At 30.1% G+C, this 24,051-nt stretch overlaps 4 protein-coding genes across 4 annotated transcripts; 2 read left to right on the plus strand and 2 right to left on the minus strand.

Annotated features, from left to right (window-relative positions):
* The first annotated feature begins 132 nt into the window (after positions 1-132).
* Positions 133-2,476, plus strand: LOC145754785 (plasminogen-like). Its single transcript, XM_082570899.1, has 10 exons — positions 133-439; positions 538-693; positions 759-859; positions 951-1,045; positions 1,133-1,193; positions 1,281-1,382; positions 1,482-1,578; positions 1,647-1,789; positions 1,964-2,094; positions 2,240-2,476. The coding sequence occupies exons 1-10, from the start codon at positions 436-438 to the stop codon at positions 2,295-2,297; spliced, it is 948 nt and encodes a 315-aa protein (XP_082427025.1). The 5' UTR covers positions 133-435; the 3' UTR covers positions 2,298-2,476.
* On the minus strand, positions 2,341-14,919 carry LOC145754784 (HEAT repeat-containing protein 1-like). Its single transcript, XM_082570898.1, has 41 exons — positions 14,715-14,919; positions 14,205-14,418; positions 13,899-14,037; positions 13,717-13,818; positions 13,500-13,634; positions 13,128-13,327; positions 12,785-12,915; positions 12,552-12,654; positions 12,224-12,407; positions 11,782-11,973; positions 11,609-11,691; positions 11,271-11,512; positions 10,474-11,132; positions 9,910-10,025; positions 9,665-9,786; positions 9,167-9,276; positions 8,667-8,910; positions 8,367-8,497; positions 7,929-8,070; positions 7,744-7,811; positions 7,443-7,613; positions 7,271-7,366; positions 7,046-7,180; positions 6,791-6,870; positions 6,593-6,710; positions 6,320-6,470; positions 5,990-6,236; positions 5,687-5,816; positions 5,439-5,585; positions 5,281-5,336; positions 5,029-5,182; positions 4,861-4,937; positions 4,519-4,666; positions 4,224-4,391; positions 3,970-4,125; positions 3,581-3,685; positions 3,306-3,471; positions 3,058-3,203; positions 2,811-2,969; positions 2,635-2,743; positions 2,341-2,547 (listed from the first exon to the last, which is right to left on the minus strand). Exons 1-41 carry the CDS (start codon positions 14,845-14,847, stop codon positions 2,459-2,461), a joined length of 6,258 nt encoding a protein of 2,085 aa, XP_082427024.1. The 5' UTR covers positions 14,848-14,919; the 3' UTR covers positions 2,341-2,458.
* Positions 14,920-15,204: 285 nt separating this feature from the next.
* LOC145755558 (DCC-interacting protein 13-alpha-like) lies at positions 15,205-20,729 on the plus strand. The gene is made up of 17 exons (XM_082571797.1): positions 15,205-15,344; positions 15,620-15,718; positions 15,888-15,947; positions 16,082-16,153; positions 16,432-16,496; positions 16,663-16,786; positions 17,026-17,079; positions 17,243-17,335; positions 17,522-17,604; positions 17,693-17,863; positions 17,936-18,098; positions 18,211-18,397; positions 18,468-18,802; positions 18,875-19,087; positions 19,246-19,395; positions 19,485-19,670; positions 19,775-20,729. Exons 1-17 carry the CDS (start codon positions 15,294-15,296, stop codon positions 19,928-19,930), a joined length of 2,262 nt encoding a protein of 753 aa, XP_082427923.1. The 5' UTR covers positions 15,205-15,293; the 3' UTR covers positions 19,931-20,729.
* Positions 20,730-21,076: 347 nt separating this feature from the next.
* LOC145755703 (uncharacterized protein C5orf34 homolog) lies at positions 21,077-23,792 on the minus strand. Its single transcript, XM_082571953.1, has 4 exons — positions 23,741-23,792; positions 23,554-23,673; positions 22,996-23,052; positions 21,077-22,906 (listed from the first exon to the last, which is right to left on the minus strand). Exons 2-4 carry the CDS (start codon positions 23,617-23,619, stop codon positions 21,077-21,079), a joined length of 1,953 nt encoding a protein of 650 aa, XP_082428079.1. The 5' UTR covers positions 23,620-23,673; positions 23,741-23,792.
* Positions 23,793-24,051: the final 259 nt, after the last annotated feature.

Here is a 24,051-nt window from a genome sequence, read left to right on the forward strand (position 1 = left end):
TTTTGCAACTATAGCCGGAAATGGCAAAGGAAAATCATGCGTCTTTCCGTTTATATACAAATCAAGGTAATTTATACAAGCAGCTAACGTATACAGAAGCTATTTATGCAATACGTTTTAAGCCTATAAATCTTGTTTTATTAGATATCATTACACATGTATTAAAAGCAGCAATAGAAAAAGGTTAACATGGTGTTCAACTACAGAAAACTACGATCTGGATAAAATATGGGGATATTGCAAGAAAAACAAAACGGAAAACCTTAAAGGTCAAGTAAATATGAAATTTAGGTTAAAACGCTTATTGCCTAAATGTTATTTATTTACAACCTAGAAGACTAAATTACAGATTGCTATGACAAAGATTCGAATATAGCTTCCTATCGTGGAATAACATCGCATACCAAAAGCGGAAACTTGTGTTTGAACTGGAAAATGTGTAAGCTAAGTTCCATAAACTTTGAGTGGAATACTACCACAATTTGCATAACATTAAATTGGCTATTAGGCCTACTTAACAACACTTTTTATGCTTAGCTATATACGGTTGGATGAATAGTGAGCATGGATTAGGCGACCATAACTTCTGTAGAAATCCCGACAATGACACAAATGGACCGTGGTGTTATATACATTCACACAACACAAATAATTCCTTTGATTATTGCGATATTCCAAAATGCGTTAATAAAGGTAGGATAATACTTGCATTTTGAAAACAAATATTAAAATTATTGATAACCTAATCATTATTTTAGATATACTCAGCCAAACCTGTACTAAAACCAAATTTTCGCCCAGTCAACTTAAAGTATATGGCGGAAAACTAGTTTCTGAAGCTTCGCCTATACCTTGGCAGGTAAGCTTGCACTAAAACCGTATTTAAAAAAATAAACGTGGTACCTACATTTTAAGTTATCTAAGCCATAGTTTTATACATTATTTTGCAGGTTGCATTATATCACAAAAGAGAAAAGAAAATAGAATGTGGGGGAACTTTAATTGCAACATGTTACGTCATTACAGCAGCACATTGCTTTAAAAAGTAAAAAAATCGTTTAAAAAAATTCATAAGTCTATCCTACAACAGACTATGACAAATTTTAAAGAATATTTTTTATCGAAATACTAGATCTGGATATCAAGAGTACGACGTAAGAATTGGATATGATCAAAATAAGCAGTTGACACAGGTGGCATTTTTATATAACAAACCTTCAAGTTATTTATAAAATAAAAAATTAATGATATTCTGAAAACACACTATCAACAATATTTAGGTTGCTGAAATAAAAGCATTGTACGTACATCCAAGCTACAACCCGGTCCATGGTAGAACTCATGACATTGCGCTGATTAAACTTGCCGACCCATGCGCTACGGTAACTTTATCAACAAAAACATAACATTTTTCAAAGTTTAACAGTTCAAATATCGTGTATTATTTGATTACAGTATAATATGCTGTAACTTACATTTAGACGTCAGAGTTTGTTAGTCCAATATGTCTTCCAACATTCGACAAACAATTCGTAGAGGGAGATACTTGCATGATATCAGGATGGGGAAAGGCCGAAGGTTAGTAGAAATTCCTTCAGTTTTTGTGTATTAACCCACAATACATAGCTTTAATAAGACTTTTATAGATGTTACAAGCCAAGAACTAAGGTATGCAGATGTCCCAGTCCATAGCAATGCGGTTTGTATGCAAGAAAGTATTTACGGAAACCAAATCAAAGATTCGATGTTGTGCGCTGGTTATATGGACGGAAGAGTTGACAGTTGTCAAGTATGATATTTTAATATATTTAAGTAGAATAAATAATGCATAATAGTTAAACTATTGTTCAAACACTTCTTATACTGTAGAACAACAAGTCTATCCGAAAGACTTTTACGTCTAAATCTACATGTAAATTTTTCTAAAGCTCAGTTTTAGTTATAAAATGTTGCATTACTCTAGGGCGACAGTGGTAGCCCCTTGGCCTGCCAAGACCGGACAACAAAGTCTTGGCACCTATGGGGTGTGGTTAGTTGGGGAGAGAAATGTGGAAGTGGAATAAATAAACCGGGAGTTTACACTAGAATTTCAAGGTGAACTCACCAGTAATTTAAATTTCTCCAAAACGCAATTTACTTAATTTATATCTTGGCTGAGGTTGGATTACTTAATTTATTAGTTTAAATTTAATAAATCTTTTTTAATGAGGCATTATAACATATACTTATCTTTTTGCAGCTACCTGAAGTGGATCAACTGTATAGTTGATGGCCACCCAAACTACTGTGAATCCTAAGCTTCAACTTCGTCTTTGCTTTAAATAATCAACAACATACATTTAATAATTAATGTATTACACCAACCATGATTATCCAAAGGGCAATAGGCACAAGATTTTTTCAAAAAAACAATTGTTAGTTTTATTTTTGTATGTACAAATTTATTGAGTGTTGAAACTTAAAAATATTTCTGAAGATTTTCATCAATATCTTCTTCTATTTGTTTGATGATCACTTGACATTTTCTTTCAACCATTTCATTTCCATCTAAAAACAAATAAAATAAAATTTAGGAAAAATAAACTAAACCGCTACTAAGTCTTAGAAAAAATTGAAATTAAAGTTTTTTTTTACCTTCCATAAGTTCAGCTAAGAATGGAATAGTTTCAGGAAGAAGGGTAGTGTAAGAATTTCCTAATTTCTTGGCAATGATTGCAATTGCATCCATAGAATAACAACGCACCTAAAAAAAATTCAATCAAAAATCTAACCAGAATAAAAATAATTATATTTAAAAAAAGTAAAATGACCTTTGCAGAAGAATGCCTTGTTTTAAGTAGCACAGCATAATGTAAGGTTTGCCAAACTGAAGTATCCTGTGAAGTTAAAGCTAGCTGGCCAATACAGGGAATCACGAAACCGTTTAAATATTCCCTAATTTGACCAGAAATGGCACTTTTTGAATCCAACTAAAAAAAATTGATAAATTTTAAACACATTTATTGCATATTTCTTAATTACAAAATCTTCTTATTTACATCTACAAAAAGCTCTTACCTGGTTGCTTAATGGATGTATAACAGTCTGATAAGTTTCCTTATTGAAAGAAGTGTTGTTGCAATGAAGTAAACACAATCTACAAGACTCCACTGCATATCTGCACTGCTGGGTCAGTAGTGATAACTGCTCAGTATTATCAATTTCTGTTTCAAAAAAATATGAAATAAATTTTAAGTAGGCACACAAAAATTATTACAAAACATTTATTTACCCTTTTTAAAAAAAAATTAATACTTTCTACTAACCTTCATAATTTGCGAAGTCCTCCAAAGTCTTGCCCACTCGAGTAAGTAGTGCACCACCCAAAGGTGTAAAAAGTAACTTGAGTTTACTTGCGAGAACAGTCATGCATCGATAGTAAGTAATCGACTCTGTTAGTGTGGTATCTTTAGAACAACCCCAATCAGAAAACTAAAAAGCCAGTAGTAAATTTAAAATTTTTACAGAAAAACTTCAAATAGTAAAAACAACTGATATTTTTAAAGTATTTATATTTATTTTCACAAGTACAAACATTTACCTTGGTATAAAGTGAATGAAATAAACCCTCTGGAAATTTTAATAACATGGAAACAAAACCTTCGACACCTCTCAATTCTATTTCCTCAATTACAGGTAACTCAACCTTGAATAAAAATAATAACTTTCACCACTTAAATGGAAACCATCTTTATAAAAAAGTTTTGGTAATTTTCTTTACCCTAGCCAAACCTTAAGTTGTATTTGTAAGTATTGGATATAATTGATCTGCTAATATACTAAAAAATAAGCCTGCAGAATAGCTTGTAAAATTTACAGTTAAAAGAGATTTAGCATTGAAATAGCAAGGATCAAACCAAAAACCTCTCATAGTATAAATGTTGTGCTTAACACCTGCACAACACTTTAAAATTGACAACCTATACTAACCGTTCCGGTATGCTGTGTTCTAAACATCAAAGTATTTAAAAAGAAGTTGTACAGCATAGAAGAATGTAAGTTAAGTTCAGATTTGGACAAGTTGTTCAAGGTTTGGACCATTACTTCTTGTGTTGCTGCAACCAAACCAGCCTCTTTTTCATTAGCCTGTAAATTAAAATTTTAAAACCAAAACATTTCAGGAATTTTTTTGTTAACAATTTCAATCTAATTTTATTAGACTGAAAACATTCTTGAATAAATACCTTTTCGTATGATTGCTGTAGTGTAGGAATGATAATCCTGGCAGGAATTTTGCTTGCTAGTATCGTAAAAATTGATGAGACAACAGTTTTCAGCTTGCTGTTTGTAGAATTTGTATTCGAAGGCTCAATTGTAGAAAGAAAATGATTTTGATGACAAATCAAAGATATCTGTAAATGAAATTGTTAAAAATTTATTCAAATAATTAGGAATTTTACCAAAGTTATCACAAACGATTATTGAAATTTTTATATACAATTAACTTAAGGTGAAGGTCATTTTTTTTATTTTTTGTACCTCCATAAGAATATCCACCAAGTAAGGTTTAAAGAAAAGATTAAAAGAAATAAGAAGTTTTTGTAAAGATGCCAACACATGAACAACAAGTAGTTCAGTTTTAGTTGCATGATTATTTCTCAGTAGATATATCAGACATGGCACAATCCTAAAAACATTGGAAATAAAAAGTATTACATTGACAATAAAACTTAAAACCTTATATTGAAGTTAGAAATAATCTTTAGAAATATTAAGTAAGTTTCTATAAAATACCAACTAGTAAAAATCCTTTTTTGGTGAAATGTATATTTAAATATATAGTTTTGGAAATATATTTTTATTAATAATTTGTCTACTTACTTGGGTAAATGTGGTATGCAGTGATTTTGTAAAATTTCACAAACTTCAGAAAGACAGGACACCACAGTTGTTAATGCCTAAATAATTGAAATACTTGGTTATATATCAAGACCTAGGTTTTAATATTTTAAAAAATAGAACACATATAAATACAAAATTAAATTTTACTTGTTTTCCTGGTGAGATGGAATTGAAAATAAAGTCGCACAAAAATGGAATAACAAAAGTTGGATCGAAATTTGTAGATTTTTTACAGACTTGAAATATTCTTGTTAGACATTGCAAAGTGGCTTCACACATTGATGGCTGGGATTTGGAGTTGCTAAAATACCCAAACAATTATGTTAACTACCACTAATTACTTTGTTCTGTATTAAAGATATACAAGGATATCTAAACATTATTTAAAAAAAATTATACCTTTGTTCTATTAGAGCATTGGTGAGGATCTTCGAAAGTTGTAGCAGCAAAGCAACCTGTACAAAAAAGAATATAACTTAACTTATATTCGTAGCATAAGCATATTAAAAAATACTTTATTCCGAGGACATAAAATATTTTATATTTTGTTACATTACCTCTTCATCACAAACATTAAAAGGATGAGATGAAATTCGTTGTGTCAAAAGTATAAGAACTTGTTTTTTGATTGGCTGAGAATTTTGGTTGGATAACAGGTTGATTACAACTATTAGGAAGTAACATTCAGGCAGTATAGTTCGTACCTTAAAAAGACAAAACTTTAGAGAAACACAGTACAAAAATACTAAATCCAATATTTAATATAACAAATAAATGCATTTTTATAAAATTATGTCCCATTTACCTTTTCTGTGAGCTTAGCTATTTTAAGTTGTAATAGTTTCTGATACTTAATTGTTTCATTATTGTTGTTGTCAACCTCCAATTGGGTCAAATGAACATGGGAGTTGTAGAACAAGAGTGTTTGAATAAGACTAAAAAAACGAAGGAATTTATAAAAAAGTGATGGCTTGAAAGTAATCAAATAAAAACAGAAAATACATTTTTAAACTTAAAATTTTCGCAAATAAAAGGAAAATATGATAGTAAAAACTGCTAATTTACAAATTTTACTACTTTAATAAAATTTAAAAATACTAAATTTTACCCTTGAAAATGAGATAGAGTGGAGGTCACTTCAGTATTTTCTGTGTTACTCTCATTTATTACATTTTCCTCCTTCTCAGTGAGTTTAAAAGCCGATGTGATTGGGCCACTTACAGACAGCAAAGTAATGGTGAATTTTAACAAAGCGTGGTACAGTTTATGCAGTTGTAAAAACGAGCGTGATTGAAAATCGATTAACCCAAACTGATCACTAGCCTTGGTCTGGCGCTTAAGGTCTTTTAACCCATCTAAAAAGCAATTAAAAAAAATTAGAAGGTTTTGAAAGCAAAAAATTTAACTTCGAACATAAAATACTAAGTTTTTTACAAACCTTGGGTTAAAGGTAGAGAGTCTATGTATTGAATAATAGATGAAATACATTGAATTTGTATGCTAGCTTTGTTTAAATGGCATAAACATAAACACAAGTCAGAAATTGACGAAAATGAAATCTCAGTGTCTTCAGATTCAGTTTTTTCATCCTAAAAAACATTATGGTATTTATTTAACCAGGGGAATTTCGGTGACTGTTTTCTAATAAAAGTTTTACATAATTTTTATATTTTCCTGTTAATATAAAATTTAAAAAAATTTCAGTTTTTACCTCATTGCTGTCGTCGTTATTTGATTTGTTGATATTCTTGTCGATCAACAAAACAATTAATTGCCAAAGATGGGTGGACGAATCAACATTTTCTAACAGCTCACCAAATATTGTTGACCTAAATATAACAATATTAAAAAAATACATAAAATGCATTAAAAATGTTTGATTTTTTTAAAAAATAAAAATTTAGATTACCTTCTATGAGCGGGTATATGAGAAATGGCATCTACAAACACCTGGAGTATTTTGACAACCATTTCATTTCCGGAATATTTCTACATAAAAAATTTAAATAAAAGACTTGAACAATATAAACTCATGCACAAACAAGTGTAGGTAAAAATTTCCAAACATCTATTGCTAAATAAAGCATAATAATATTGACTACTTCATAACTTGAAACATTAGCAAATAGCTTTTTGGTTGTTTAAAAAAAAATATTATGCTTACCTTGGAGGCAAGCAAAGCGGGTACTAGACAGTGAATAATTTGTTTAATGACTTGAAAAGAGTAAGAATCATCACGACGAAGCATTGTGTTACCCATAAATGTAAAAACAGACATCACGCTGTGCAAGATTTTTTCCTAGAAATATCAAACAAGACATTTTTGGTTGCAAATTTTTGAAGACATTTTTGATTGCAAAAAGTACAAAGTATTAAATGATCTGCTTACCGGACAAAAAGAGGCAGAAAAAGCAAGAATAAGCAGAGTATCTTGGTGGATTTTAGTGTTTTCTGAAGCTACGATGCATCTAATCAGTAACTCGACCTACAAAATATTAAAAATAAATTAAATAAACAAGTATAAAAAAATATATATTTTAAAAAGAAATTAACGAAATTACGTTTAAATGTTTCTGTAGCTCTTTGGTCATCACTTCGCTTGGACAGGTTTTATTTTTTACAAGATTCAGCAGACAACCCAGTAAAAGTTGAACAAGGTAGTCTACGTTCTCATCTTGCAGACTTTTCTGCTCCATTTTATGCAAAGTGTCAAGAAGTAACTCAACTAATAACTAAAAAAAAATTATAAAAAAAAGGAAAAACAAGAAAATAATAAATAACAAAATATTAAATTATTTTTTTCCTTTCATATTCATTTTAAAACTTTAATAAATTAGAAACACAATGTTGTTATTACCCTACCTGAGAGTTTACAATGTTTTTCTTGTTTTGAATATTTTCGAGTAAATATATTAATCCTTTCATAGGGTCTAAATAAAAAAGTTCTTATTTTAAAAATTTATAAAATCTTTAGCTACGTTTTTAAATCTTAAATTTTCAATTGTGGTATTTATATATTAATAAAATTTTAAACAAAAATTATTTACCCATTTTTAATTCAGTTTCATCCCCAATACTTTCATCTAATTTCAACTTTTTTGTGACAACATCAACATCTTTAAGTTCATTTAAACTTGTGTGAAACTTCTTTATTTCTTTGCAAACAAGACTGGCTTGTACTGGTAAAACCTAAAAAAAAAAATCGATTTTAAACTTACTGAATATTAAACTAATAACATATAAAAATAACAATTTTAGTTAGCCTGCGAGATGATAGCCTTTTTAAAAATATTATAGCACTTTTTTTGATTAATATTTCAGTTATACATTTAAAAGCGCCACAATATGTTAACAGTGAGGATTAAACCATAGACCTCATGTAGTAAAGCCAAGTAAGTGTTCTAACAACTACACAAAGCAACGAGCAATAGTAACTTATTTACAGAGACTAGAAAATAAAAACTAGTTTACCTATCTATTATTACCTTAAATGTTTTAGTAAGTAAATGTGAAACAGATGTATCATGAGATGACTTTCCAATCTCCAAAACTATTTCGTAAATCCTTGATTTTAAATCGTCATTCAAAGCTGCCACAAATGGCTTAGTAATACAACCTACAAAAAAAATAAAACTTAATAAATAAATTCGTATATATATATAGTTTAGGGTAACTTAAACAAACTAAATTTAAACAGTGTATAAATGTATAAAAATAAATTTTCAATATTATTATCAAACAATTTAGTTTAGAATTTACTGGTAAAATCATTTATGAAAACTTACCCATTGCAATAAACTGTGGAAGCTCAATTGATTTCAAGTTAGAACTAAAACTTTTTACACTGATGATCTGAAGAAAAAGTTTGCTAATTTTTGAGTTGCTCATTGCCACAGATTTTAGCTTAGAAAAGAATAATTTAAGTAATTGTGAATCTTGTACAGTGTAGGCATTCAAAGATGATTTGATATTTTGATAGACCTTTTCCACAATTGAATGCAAACCGGACAAAACTTTTAAATTTAAAACCTAAAAAAAGAGATTTATTAAATAAAAGTTTAAAGTTTTAATTACATTTATTTATTCTTAGTGTGGAAAGGCTGATCTTACAACCTTAAGATATAGTTAAACTTTTTATTTCCATCTAGTCTTGAGTTAAATTTATTTATTTTGGGATATGTTAAATTTTATATACAGTTAGAATAGAACCCAGAACTTTATGCAGTTAAGTATTTTTATTGTGTTACTCAACATTTTTTTACAAAATGTCATTTTGTTACATTACCTTTGAAAGACAATGTTCATAAAATAAAGATCCGAAGTTGTTTTGCTCAAAAACATATTTTGTAATTTGCTCAAAAAAGGCATTTCTTTTTGTAAGTACAGTTTTCTTTACTAAAAATTAAAATAACTAGGTAACTACACTAACTCATATTATTATTTGAGACCAGCAGCATGGTGTAGTGGTAAGAACACTTGCTACAACATACATGAGGTTGTGGGTTCATCCCAACTGATCTCATGCTGTAGCGCCCTTGAGTAAGGCGCTACAAACGGTGCAAACTCCTGCTGAGCAAGCACTTAATCAGCATCATAATTATCGGCAATTATAATCTATAATATCCCAAACTGACACAAGCAACTCGAGACTAGGTTGGAGTAACTGATGGTGCTCTATGTTTAAGTTGCGCATTCGACTTTCCCACAAGGATAAAGTTATATACAAAAAAAATAGAAAAAAATTAAAGTTTTTTTTTTAATCAACACAAAATAAAATTCCAACCTTTTTTGCTTTCACTTTTTTCAGAAAAATATTCTTTTAAAACTTTCTTGATGTGATCAGAATCTGCAAACAATTCTTCTTTGTTCTCAATAACAAAACTTGAAAGTTCTGTAGCACAGCTTCTACAAAAAAGGATTAATTTTTGATAATACATATTAACTCTGTTGTTGTGATTATACTTACAATACTTCTATTTTAAAAAATCAATTAAAGTTTTTAAAAAAATTCAAGAAAATAAAGCTTACTTGTTATTTAATGTTGTAATATGTTTAAGGCATTGAAGGGCAATAATTCTTAAATCAGAAATTGTAGAAGATAAATTAAACAACAAAGTTGACATCATAGCGGGCCAAATATTATTCTAAAAAATAAAATTCATTAGTAATATTAAATTTTTTAGCCAACATTATATAAGCTTTTTAGAGAGTACATCAACAAATTTTATTTTACGTTGGGCTGCAAAGTCATTCTTCCAATGTTAGGAATTTGACGGGCAGCGTGGTGTAGTTGTAAAAACACTTGCTACACCACACATGGGGTCGTCAGTTCAATCCCCACTGATCTCATGCTGTAGCGCCCTTGAGTAAGGCGCTATAAATGGTACGAACTCCTGCTGAACAAGCACTCAATCAGCAGTATAATTAGCAGGCAATTATAATTTATAATATTCCAAACTGGCATAGGCAACTTGAGACTGGGTTGGAGTTACTAATATTACTCTATGTTTAAATCGCGCATTTGACTTTCCCACATCGAGGATAAAAATATATACAAAAAAAATAAATAAACACAAAAAAAATCCGACTAACCTCAATCTCGTTTTTCATATTAAACAATAAATAATTCCTTAGGATGCAGTAGTCAAGTTGATTTTCACACTTTTCTTTGAAGTTTTCAGCACAATTTTCTGAAGCGTAACTTTCACAAATTAACTCACAAACAAACACCAACAACTCATTCTGACTTGCAAAATTTTTTTCGCAAAAAACCTCCAACAAATTTGAGCTTTCGTTTGCGTTTTTGATCTTCATAATTAGCAACAACAAGTTTCGCCAGATTTGATTATCCTTTGAAATTTTCTTTTTTTTGCTAAGCATTGAAACTTGTGAAATTAACTTAACGGTGTAACCCAAAACCAATTGCTGCAAATTCATTGTAGTTTTTGATTTAAAAATATTTTGCAAAGAAAAGTCTGAACAAAAATCACTTTTTGGAAAATTATTGTCAGAAATATCTTCAACCAATGGTGTTAATACAGAACACACATTCATTAAATCTGATTCAGTTTCGCTTTCGATTTGCGCAGCAAGAAAAATAAAATAAACCAAATTTTCTTCTAGGGATGACTTTTCGTTTTCACCCTTGGCAATTTCCAAAAGATTTTGAAAGATTTCAGCATTTTGTTTCTGCTTTTTGGCAACATATTTCGATGTAAGGGCAATAAGTTTAAATATCACATTTTCAAAATCTAAAAAAATACGGCATAAAAATTTATTCAAAGTACCCTTAAGGCATTAGTGTAAATTATAATATTAAAAAACTATGACATATATACTTATTTATTATTTTTAGTTTTAAAGGTGGATGTTAACTTAAGTAAACTTACTATTTTCTGAGATACAATTTATCAATTCAGTTGCAATCTTTTTAGTAAAATTGATTTTAATGTAATTCGAATCTTGAATGAGTTTTAAATCAAACTCCAAATCACCAGCATTTAAAAGTAATGACATCATCAAAAAAAACATTTTGTTCTCAACAGCACCAGGAATATTGTGCTCATTTTTCTTCGTTAAGATTGAATTAAAGATTAGGTCTGCAACCATTTCTTTGATTCGTAAATCCCCTCTAAAAATATATATATAAGTTGTTTGAATTAGCAGTTTAGGCTTAGTAGAAAATTAAAATCTTGATATATTTATGCAAAATAGAAATTTTCCTCACCCATTTGATAACACTATTCTTGCCAATTTATCACAAACTTGTTCAATATTGTAAAACACCAGTTCAGGTTTGTTCAAAAACAACTAAAGATAAATTTAAATATTTACAACATAAATTTAAACATAATCCTGAGAAAATATGTAAATAAATTAACTTTTTTTGGTAACACATACCTCAATAAGAACTGTATCCACTTCTGGGGTGTCTTCCAACATGAAAGTGTTGATAATATTACTGACAACATGATTTTGTTTTTCTTCAGTCGAGATCTGTTTGTCCAACAGCAAACCAATATTTTTGACAGCATTAATTCTGACTTCTGCATGCCGCTGATATAAAGATATACACAACAGAGAAGGAGAGTCCTAAAAAAGTATTTCAGTAAACTTTGTTTTAATATCAAAATAATAGGTCAACTATGAGAAAAATTTAACAAAAATTATATACATTAATAAATTGCCGACAATATTTTTTGCCTATAATCTGTTAATTAAAATTATTTAAATACCTAAAAAGTGGTATGCTGACAGTGAGAAAATAAACTCAAAGCAGTGGCATACAATATTTTAAATGAATCGGTGTTGTTAGCAAAATCTTTATTTTGAAAGCAAATACCTTTGAAAACTTTCGATTTTTTGATGACAAAATTTCCTGCCAAGATTCACCAATATCGGATTCTTGCGACAAAACCTTAAGTGTTTTGTAAAATTTATCCGAATCATTTTCTTGTATTGTTTGCAACAAATTTGAAATCTGTTCCAACCCTGCATCACTTTTAGTAAGGCAAGAAAATACAAACCTAAAAAATACAATAATAATAATAACAAATAAATATGCACAAAAATTAGTTTAAATAAGTTGGGCATGAATTTTAACAAATTGTACCTGGCTAATATTAATGTACCCAGCTAATTTTAATGTAAATTATTAAACTAAGACTTACTTTAATACATCCTTGTACATTTGTTCAGGAAAATCTGGGTTCATCATAATAGAACAAATCATGTCTACATCCCCCAATTCGTTATTATCAGTTTCCATGTCATCTAAAAATATAAATTCAATCAATTATTGCTTTTCAAGGTTGACCAAAGTTTATTGCATAACAGTTGCCATTAACAAATGTTATTGCTGTCAGTTGTTGCATCAAAAAAACTTATTTTTTTTGTTAGTTACCTTCTGTGTCTTGTAAATGTGAGATGCTGAATTCCAAATAATTTACTAAAAAATGTTGAAATTTTATGTTGGAGCTATGAGTGACCAGAAATGATTGAAATCCATCCAGTTTTTTTAATCTTTTCAAAGTTCTATAAAAGTACAAAATAAATGAAATTGGGCATAAATTAAACAACACTTAGTCTAAAATTTTTGGTCTTATAGAAAAACATGATGTTTATAAGCATTTAGGTAAATTATTGCGGGCAAATATTAGTTCAAGTTGTAACCATAAAATGACAAATAAATTCAGTTAGTAGGATAAAATTTGACTAGTAGATATAATATCAAAAACAAAACTAACTTGTTTGAGATATTTTCAGTGGTCTGGCAAAGTAGCAAGCAAAATTTGATCATTTCGTTTTGCAAGGAAGGCAAACAGTTGCGACTCGCCACTTTAACAAAATGATCAATTAACTCCACTGACAAATTAACATTGATCGATATTTGAGAAATTATCATAAATGAAGATGCCTGATAATCTTTGATTTGCGATTTTAAGCCCTATAAAAAAATAATTATAATTTTATGTAAATTGATTAATATCATTGTGGTACATTTTCTTATGATAAAAATATTAAAAAATTATAAAAAATGACTTTAAAATTTGTTTTTATATAAAAACATTAAAATTTATAGTGTCCTAAGTATGCCTTGATAAATTTTTTGCTTTTACTTTTGTTAATATCGGCAACAACTGCTGCAAAATAACTTCCTCCTTTTTCTTAGAACTAATCAAGGTACCAAGCATTATACTGGTAAAGAATGTGATAGTTTGTGAACACGTAGCAATTGTCTTATTTTCAGCAACCTAAATCAAAAGTTCAAATTTTATTCTAAGTAGATTTTTATTAGAAATTATATTTTAAAAAACAATAAAATTTTGAATTTACCTCGATTGCGTTTTTTATTAAGTTGCAAATAAAGTGAAAAAATTTTGAATTTTTCGAGCATTGGCTAATCAAGTTATTTCTGCTTGGCGATGTACCATTGACCTAAAAAAAATTTAAAATAAATAAAAACATAAAAAATTGATGTAAGCACTGTACAAATTAAACACAGATATTTACACCACCTGTATATCTTCAAGCCAACTCCATTTTGGGTTTGAATTCAGGTCAATAGTTTGTACAGCTCTTACAAATATGTTGGTGGAGTAATAAGGAAAAGCACAGCTTAGTAAACCATCTACATTAAATTCTTGGATACGAAACCTGAAAAAATAATAACAACTGCTTAACAAATGGTCTAAAAATCAATTTAAATGCCTAAAAATATAAGATAAATAAATAATAACTACCAAAGTGGGATAAATTTACAAAAAGTGTCAATTAATATTATAGGCCTATTCAAAAAAAGCAAATAATGTAAACTTTAATACCTATAAATAAGCCATTCCAGACATTTTAGAGCAGGTCTAAGCAGAAAATACGGTGATATCTCTATAAGAAACGAATCAATTTTCTTTCGCAATTTTTCGTTATATTTTTTAGATTGTGTTCGAAAATCAATGTCTTTTGCTTGCTCAGAAAATAAACTTTCGTAACTCGAAATTTGCTGGCAAATCATCGACAGCTCACGGTATCCATTTACCCCTGTTTAAGATTTAAATTGTTTTTTTAGAAGTTCATAAAAACCATTTTTTGGTTTGGAATATTGTAGATTTATAATTGCCAGATGATAAAGCTGCTGATTAAATGCTGGCTCAGCAGAAGTTAATACCATTATAGCATCTTACCACATGTCTACATGCAGACATGTAGTGTAGCAAGTGTCCGAGTGTTCTGACTACTACTACACCACGCTGTCGGTTTAATTACGCTTGTTTAAAAGTTTTAAAAGAGCAGATATTTATTGTATGTTAACATTTACTTAAAAAAACAGTACTTACCCAATGCAAAGACGGTGTCTTTGTCGAATTGTGTTGCGGTGTTTTTATCGAACAAAATGGATGCTTCGCACGCTTGGTTATCTTGATTTTGCGGCAGCGCAAGTAACTGCAACTGCTTTGCTAAACTTGTCATTCTGTTTTTAATAAAACTACACTCAACAATATCAAACCAATCACCTCTGTAACGAAATAAGTAGGAATTTAGTTTTATTTTCACGATAAAATGACAACAAATGCGAAACACGTGCGTCGCCTGAGTAATCACTTTAACACCACGTTGGATTAACTACGTACGTCATAGTAAGCATAAACACTGGCTATAAATTATTAATTATTTGTATAATTTTAATTAGGCATTTTCAGATTTTAAAAACGCGCAATAACGTTAGGATTTTTATATTTAAGTAAGTAAATGCCGTGGTAATAACAGCTAAAACATATTGTTTAATTAACATCGGTATCTCGTGCCTTTTTACTACAACTTGGTCATCACTTCTGTTTTTGTTGTTATTGGAAGTGTTTTGCTGTAATGCTTTGATTGATTGTTCCTGTTACTAAAACGAACAAGAAGAATTTGAGATGTCTTCTCATCAACTGAGATTAGAGGATTGTTTGGATGATAGTCCCCAGGTAATTTTATTAATAGTTTATTGACTAAAATAAGGTTAACATTTAAAAGCATTTTATTAAATGTTTAGCTTTGGATTTTTTTAATTAGTACTTTAAAGTATTTAAATGGTGTAATTGTATAAAAGTTTTTTATGTAAAATAAATTGTATGTGTTTAGAAATATTTTTTATTTAAATATGTTATAAATGAAGTAACAAATTAACTGATACTGTCGTTAAATTGAAAGTGAACTACTAATTTGTTTCACTATGTAAACATGTAATGTGTTTGTTTAGACAAGGGCACTACTTGGGGTTTACGAAAAGGATTCGGAGTTGCTGTTGAAATATTCCCAAGGGTTATACACAGCCTGCAATAGACTTTCATATGCCCAGGTAAATTATTTACAAATTTGACTTGTTATTTTAAAACTTTTCTTTAAATCGGTTTGTTTAGATTATGTTTTATGTATAAACTTCTTTAAGACTCTTATACTACATTTGAGTAGTGTTCGAATTTATTTGACAGTAATATAAATAACTAAAAGTGTTTGTTTATTAACAGAATGAATTGTCTTTGGCTACCCAAGCCCTAGCAGAAAACTTAAGAAATTTTCAAGATCTGGTATGCATATAAATAGCCATTTTACCTAATACCTAATTAATTTTGATTTTTTGATAAAATTATTACCCCTTGTGTAATTTAGTTGCAAGTATTTAATAGGTTTTAACTGTACTATTTGTTTTAATGTGTTTTAGAAATTTTCAGTTGGGACAGAAGATGAGTTAATAGGGTCAACAATTCAACAACTTGCCACCAGTATAGATGAGGTGTGAAAACATTTTTATTAAATTTACTATGTAATTTGCTTGTATATTTTAAAGGTTATTTAATAACTCTTTATATCATATATTAGTCAAATTATTTTTAAATAGGCCTATTTGAAATGTAAACCTTTTAAAATGTGAAATAAATATTGATTTATTGCTGCTGCATTATAAGATAAAGCATTTGCATTTGACATAAGTTTTCCTAATCCATATTTAAACATATACTAATCTAACCTGGTGCATTATATTAATTAGTTTTACCTTTCATATTTTATTAGATCTCAAGTTACAATGCAATTCTATACACCCAGCTTTCTGAAAATATGATGCACCACAGTTCAAAGTATTTTATTGTTATATTCTAAAATCCATTTTAACTATCAGTAGCCAAGGTGTAAAATATTGAGTACTATAGTCAAGTTTTAATTTAACTTTAGTCATGTAATTGTTGTACAAAACTATTTTTCTTTATTTACTCAATTAGTTAATTTATTTTTTGTTGACGGCAGATTTTTGAAAAAGGATATGCAGGATTTCTTGCGCTTGCAATCAAGCTTTCGAGCAAATGACAAAACACACGAGGAAGCTGCCGCAAAGCTGGCAAAAATTTCTAAAAAAAGACCAAGTGAAAAAGTAAGAATAATAGTGTAAATTTTAATAGAAAAAATTGCTACTTTGTTCGTAATTTTGTAAACACTATTATTTATAAATTGAAAGTTATAAATTACCATATAACCCATAGAAATACCTTTCATGATGTATTACTATAATAACATGTTTGTGATTTATATCATTCTGGTAATGATAGGTTATGTATAGTGAATATTAATTTTCTATTTTTTTGTTTATAATTTGTCTTTGAATTTTATTAGACTTGGCAGGAGTCTACTGATCAACTTTATGCTGCAAGAAAAGGATTTCACAATGTTAGTTTAATATAAATAATTTAAATTTTATCGATACCCGAATATAAAATAAAATAGTTTAAATATGTCTTTTTTATGCATTTTTTGGGTTTGTTATTTTTTCTACTACTCATTCTCTTCAATTTACACATTTTGATTGGTTTAAATTAATTTTTTATTACAGACTTCAATGTTATATACATCGTGTCTTAACACTCTTCAAACCAAGAAAAAAGTTGGCCTTATTCGCCCGGTTATTAGTTTTCTAGAGGCACAGGTGGGTTGTTTGTTTTTCTTATAATAATAAAAAGCCTTTTAGTACTACTGTAGCATTTAAATAATCTACTGTATCAGTTAAGGCATTAATGGTCATCCCTATATTTAAGTTTTTATTTTTTTTGGCATTATTAAAATCAAAATATTTAATTTATAGTCTGCAGCAATAATATAACTTTTGTTGCAGATTGGCTTCTTTAGAATGGGAGCAGAAGTTGCCAAACCAGAATTGGAGCAAATTCTCGAAAAACTTTCAGCAAATATTACTGCGTAAATATTATTTGTAAACTTTTTTAAAAGTTGTTTGTTTTTTAAAAAATTGACAAAATATTAATTTTTTGGTAATTTTAATTGTCAGTGTTGAGAAAGAAGTTGAGGAGAATCGGGACCTCCAGGTTGAGAAGATGGATCGTATGGATGCAGAGTCAACAAGATCTTACATCCCTGATCCTCCTGCATCAATGGACTTTCCCGATCTTCCAGTCGATCGCTCCAAAACCCAGATCAGTGGATACCTTTTCATCAGAACGTAATTCAAATTTTTTTTTTTAAAACATTTTTATAAATAAAATATCCTTTTCTTAAATTTGTTTTTTTGTAGTCGTGGAGGTATCATCCATCAATGGCAGAGGAATTATTTTTTCACACAGGCTGGCAACCTAATGCAACAATCCAAACATGAGTTAGCTGGAAGATTGGTGCTTGATTTAGACAACTGTTCGGCTGAGTTAGCTGACATGGATGACAGAAGAAATGTTTTACAGGTTTTTCACCTATAGAATTTAAGGCCATGGGTTGATTTTACTGTGGCCTCCTAATGTATTATAAATAAATTTAACAAAAAAATTTGACTATAATGTTGTATTTTAAACGCAGATTATCTCTGAAGAAGGAAAGCGATCGGTTTACCTCCAAGCCGAGAGCAAGCAGAAATGTTTAGAGTGGCTAGCAACCCTCAAGAATATTGCGGCAGGCTTGTACCTCCGTGATGATCCTCGTGAGGCTGTGTTGTTGGCCAACAAGGAACCCCCAACACTGGACCAAGTTCAACCCACATCACAAGGTGAAAAATTTGTTTTTAATTCAATATAATATCTATTTGTATAGTACTTACTAGCGGATCTTGTGTATAGCAGCTGTTAGTGAGCCCCCGAAGAACCACCAGTCAGAGGGGATTCCCCAAATGGAGGAAACACCCAGACCCTCTGAATTACCCATGAAGTCTGAATCTTCGAAACCGTCCATGTTCGAGCGCATCAAACAAGCAGCAACTGCACTGATCACCCCGGACGAGCGTCCAAGTAGTGAGAGCGATTACAAAGACACAGCAAGTACCCAGGATTTAAGAGGGTCGATAAGTGGGGCAAGCGGTGATGGGGGGCTCGATATGTTGCTTGATGCTGATGAACCCATCTTGTTTGATTTGCCGTCCCCGATTAGTGATTTTTCACCCCAACTTGTAGTTCAGGTAAAAAAAGTAAAGATTAGAAAAGGAAATTTTCAAGTAGAAACTAAATATTTATTTTGTTTTTTAATGCAGAATGAAACAACAGAAAAAGAAGGTTCCCAACCTAATAACGAAAATAACGAAGGTGGTTTGGCAACACTGGATTTGGAGGACAAATCTCCATCCAGTCAGCAACCCCGACAAAATCCGTTCTCAAGTGAATCTTCACTTATGACAAGTCAACCTGAGGAGATTGATACGGCTTTCAAAGCTATGTTTGTTGTTCGGTTCCTGGGATGTAAAAGGGTAAATTTCTGCTTTTAAAAATTTATATTTTATTAATTATTGGTACTTTTACGTGATTCTCACTTAATGCTCAACACTCAATGTAAGTAACACTCAATACTCGCTTAAATTTGAGAAGAAAAACTAGTTATATCAACTTGACTTGACTCAATCTCAAGGTTGCCAAAAATATTGACTTGGAAGCTTCGATAACAGAAACAATCTGGCAAGTTATGGCCGCCAGAGCTTTACATAAAATGTTTCGAATGAACGAGCTCCATCTTGTGGTGAGCGACAAAAATGTTCGAATGGTGGATCCAGCAACTCAGGTAAATTATTTTGTTTTAGATATGTTCGTACTAAATAAATTTCAATAAAGTTGTCTTGTTTTAAAAATGGATTATGTTCTGTTCTTTAGCTTTGCCGGGAGTCCTTTCCCGTAAATGCCGTTTTAGGGGTAAAAACCCACATCGACAATCGTCGATTGTTGGGGTTTGTGGTTAAAAGATCTGACCACTCGATGTGCTATACATTTGAGAGCAACGCTGACGGAGATGATGTATGTTGTGCAATTAATACCGCAAGGGTCATGGAACAGAGTAAGGTAAAGTAAGACCTTAAAATGGTCAAAGAAAAGTAGAATTTCAGTCGACAATATAATCAGGAATTATATCACTTTGCCACTTTAAAACAAAAATTTTTTTTTAGACTGAGCATGAGGAATCTACAAGACAACATGAAGTTCAAGAGGATCTCGAAGCCCAAAGTCGTTTGATTTCTGCTTCGACAAACGTTGAACCGGAGAAAGTTGAAGACAAGGAGGCAAACAAGGAAGAGGCAAGCGAAAATTTGGTTGACAGTTAAGATTGAACTTAGAATTTTGAAGATTTGAGACTTGAACTAACTTTTGAAGAAATTTACTTGCCTTTTTAAATTACAGTACTTCAACAAAATTAAAAACTCTTAGAAATTTTTGGTTTTAATTAACTCTACCTAACCAATAAGATTTATTGTGATTTTTCGGTAGCTATTTTTCAGCATTTTCTTTTTAAGTTATTTGCCATTTAAATCTAATACCAATGTTATAAATATAATCAGTTCTGTAGCTTTGGTTGGATTCGATCAAGCTTTTATTTTTGAAGCACAAAAAATGCATTTATTATCTTTGTGTGTTGTGCAACTTATATATTTGCTAACTGGTGGAGTATCTTAATTATATTGTAGTTAAAATTATATTGTTTTTGAGTACTGAGTTAACATGAACATCTGATTTTGCTAATACTTAATTTGCAGTAGTTTTAAAACTAGCCCTTATTTATTTAACCTATAGGCTACCTAGTGTTTAACTATTTGAAAGTGGTTTAGCATTATTTTTGTACTTATTTTTAGTTTTTACATTCTGTAGCTCATAAAATTCCTTGTAGGCATTTAAATATTAAAAATTGTAGATGTTTAACTTTTGTATTTTTAGTTGCTTTATGATTATAACTTATAAATTTAAAGTTTCATAGTTGCTTAACCTGTTATTTTTATGTCGTATATATATCATATGTTATCGTAATCTTTGTTTATAGTATAACCATACGGCTTATACTTCATAGAGATTTGATTAATTTTTAAATACACAACTCCTGCTATATATTGAACTTAACAATAAAATAATGTTTTATGTATGAACGAAGTAATTTTAGAACTAATGATTTTGTTGTAAAATTTTGGTTGAATAAATAGCAGTTTATAATGAACTAATATATCGAGGTATGTACTAATGTAATAAAATTTGTTATAGTTATTAAAATGGTTGAATTAATTTAATATTAAGGTAACTTATATGATTTAATTTATTTTTTTTAATATTGTAGGTATCAACAGATTCTACGTTTTATTATCAAGATTTTTAACCATATAAATATGACATTGCATCAAGATTTCAAGATAATATTCTTATATAACTTTGTACAATATAGGTAATACTATTAAATAAATAAAGAAAAAATTGAAAATTATTGTTCAAATTTTGCATCGAAATTCAGATATGAAACTATCAATGTCAGCTATGGCATTGTTGGTATTTTTTAACACACTCTCAACTGACTGTGGACACATGGGATTGTAAGGAGGTTCTTTGGTAGAAAATGTGTAAGAATTGCTAGAAATATTAGAAATGTTATTTAAATTAGTGGAAACTAAAGATGGGTTTATATTTTCTGAATCCGCAGAATTCTCCAACGATGAATTGCTAAGAGTCGAATGATTTTGACACAAGTAATTGAATCTGTTAATTTTATCCAACTCGGAATGAATCATGTCAGATTTTTGCGGGGCATAGATTGTATCTGAATAAAATGGTGTTTTCACTTTTTGTTCTGGTGATTTGGCAAGCCATTCTAGCCAATCACATAGCGGTTTAACATAAGGTGCAAGCTTGGCACCATGTAATGTAAGGTCATGGCACACTGCATACTGGCCCTCTGGCTGCAGAATTCTACATGATATCTTGGACAATTCAGCTGAGTGGGTTTTTAAAGCAATTAGTTGCTGTTCTTTAACAGCACAATGAACTATAGTCCCATCATTGTATTTAATCTGAATAGTACCTCCAAAGGCGGAAAAATTGCCCAGCGAAGGTATGGCAATGTTCTCTGACAGTTCTTTCTTGTTTAGACCTAAAATTGGTATATCGTCTTGGTAAATCTCATTTAATTGTTCTTCTAAGCTCAAACTCAGTACACTTGCATCTTGCCAGCATGTTTGTGTAGAACTTGAAATGTTGTCTTGTTCTTGATAAGTAAGAAGCCTTATAGCCCGCAAAATCGTAGCTTTCAGTGTTGGGTTTATAGGAAGAGAGGTTGGGGAGTAAATTCTCTCGGTCTCCTTTAAGTAGTTCGGTTCTCGAGGCGGCAGATTTGTGTGACGAAAATAGTACTTACCCATGGTATGGGAGTTGATAACTGACCCATCTTCAAGCCAGATAGTGATGTGACAAGAAGTCTCATCATCGTTTTTGTTATTTATAGTTAACCAAAATGAAACATTATTTGTCCACAAAAACTTTAGTTTCACATTGTCGTTGCATTGTTGTGTGGCATCTTGAGAATTATCATTGCAAAGAAAACTTCTCCAAATATGTTTGAATTGATTTTTACATACACTAGGAAGAGGTTTTGGGCATGGGGTAACACTCCGAACTTCAGACACACCACAATCGGTGTTAACTATTGCCATTGCTAAACTGAATGGATATTTCCAACGTTCGGGACAACATTGCACAGTGAATAAATGCTTAAGCCATATGTATTCTCTTTTAGGTGGGGCGTCCAATGTAACCTGTGCATGTTTAACCTCTCTCGGTGACTGGTTTGGGGTCGTATTTCTACTCGTACACGGACTTACAGTTGTCAAAAAATCAACACTGACAAAGCCAAGCTTTATATCAAGACTTAATTTAGCATGTTCATTTTTGTCCTCAACAATAATAACTCCATTTGATTGCTTTGAAATGCATGAACTTTTTGTTGTATCGTCATCAGGCCACTGGTAGCATGCAACCTCCCTATAGAGAGATATAGTTGTACCACCTTCACACAAATGAATAAATTGTGATGGTAAATAAGGTCGTGATGCAAAATGGTTTCTTAATTTTATAGCAACGTCGACTTTTGATTTGGTTTCACTGGTTGCAAATCGACAGCGCTGTCTTATTATGCTTTGTTGTTCGGCAATCGCTGGACCAGTATTGGTTGATCGACTGTATTGATAGTTAGCTCCACAGGGGGATAATTGTAAAAGGGAATGATCTTTAAACTGAATTTCAACGCTGTCATCACCAAATATCATAAGCTACAATTGTTAAAAATACAGCAAAATTAAAACGGACGAATTTTTCTTAATCCTAATGTCCTAAAAAGCTTTTAGAGTTAATTTATTACCTGTAATATGTGGTTACTATTAGATAATTCGTCAAGGTAAGTTTTTGTTTCATTCATCTTGGAGAGAGTAAAGAATGTTAGTCGATTATAATATTGGTAACAAAAAATTTACACGAAAACTAAATTTTAACAAAGTTAAAAATTGGATTGTTTACCGCATTTGCACGGTTGAATAGATACGAGGATAATTTAATATAATAATTATTTGTGGGCTATTAACAAGTTTTAGGTATATTTTCTAAGTACCCTTTTTATATTAACGCTAATTACAACCTTATTATTTATTTACAAGGCTTGTTTCGTATTTATTTGCAGATTACACAGTAAGTAATAATGTATTATACGCAGGTTTATTATATACTGTAGGATCTAATACACTCCTACTATGGCTTAAACAATTATTAAACCCCAATAGAGTACGCTGTAAAGATGACTTACAATTGCATGTTTTGTAAAGTCTTTTTTACAACGGACAACAACAAATAATCTATAAAACTTGTAATATTTATGTAATCTTGTGTCGGTGCAAATTATTTGTAGGATATTGATACTACTTACCACGGTTGTGTAGAACGTACAAGTAAGACTGGTTATAATAATTGACAGATTCAGGCTTATTGGCATTACTGCATTAAGTGCTAAAGCAGGAAAATATATTGCCAATGAAACGTAGAAAGTCTAGGGTAAAAACCATTTTGATTAGATTAAAAATATAGATAAGTTTGTATTATATTATTTAACGTACTCCGTTGGCAACAAACACAAGCAATGCAACTTGTCGTATCCTCTTGTTAAATCGAAGTTCAAGGTACTGTAGAAATATATGTTTTAACCTAGATGTAAACAAAACAAAGCAAATTAAAACAATATATGATAACTTACTTTGTAAACAGATTTTAGTCTTAGCCTGTAATAAAGAGGTATGTAGTAAAGATAGGCTATTGTGTTGGCAGGTATTCCCTTGGTTCCAAACCAAATTGTAACTAGTCCAAAAAGGTACGCTTCGAAAAAGCAATCAATGTTAAGGCTGAAATATATGTTACTGATAGGGACATT

The sequence above is a fragment of the Corella eumyota genome, chromosome 6 (genome assembly GCF_963082875.1).
Source record: "Corella eumyota chromosome 6, kaCorEumy4.1, whole genome shotgun sequence".
NCBI classification, from domain to species: domain Eukaryota; kingdom Metazoa; phylum Chordata; class Ascidiacea; order Phlebobranchia; family Corellidae; genus Corella; species Corella eumyota.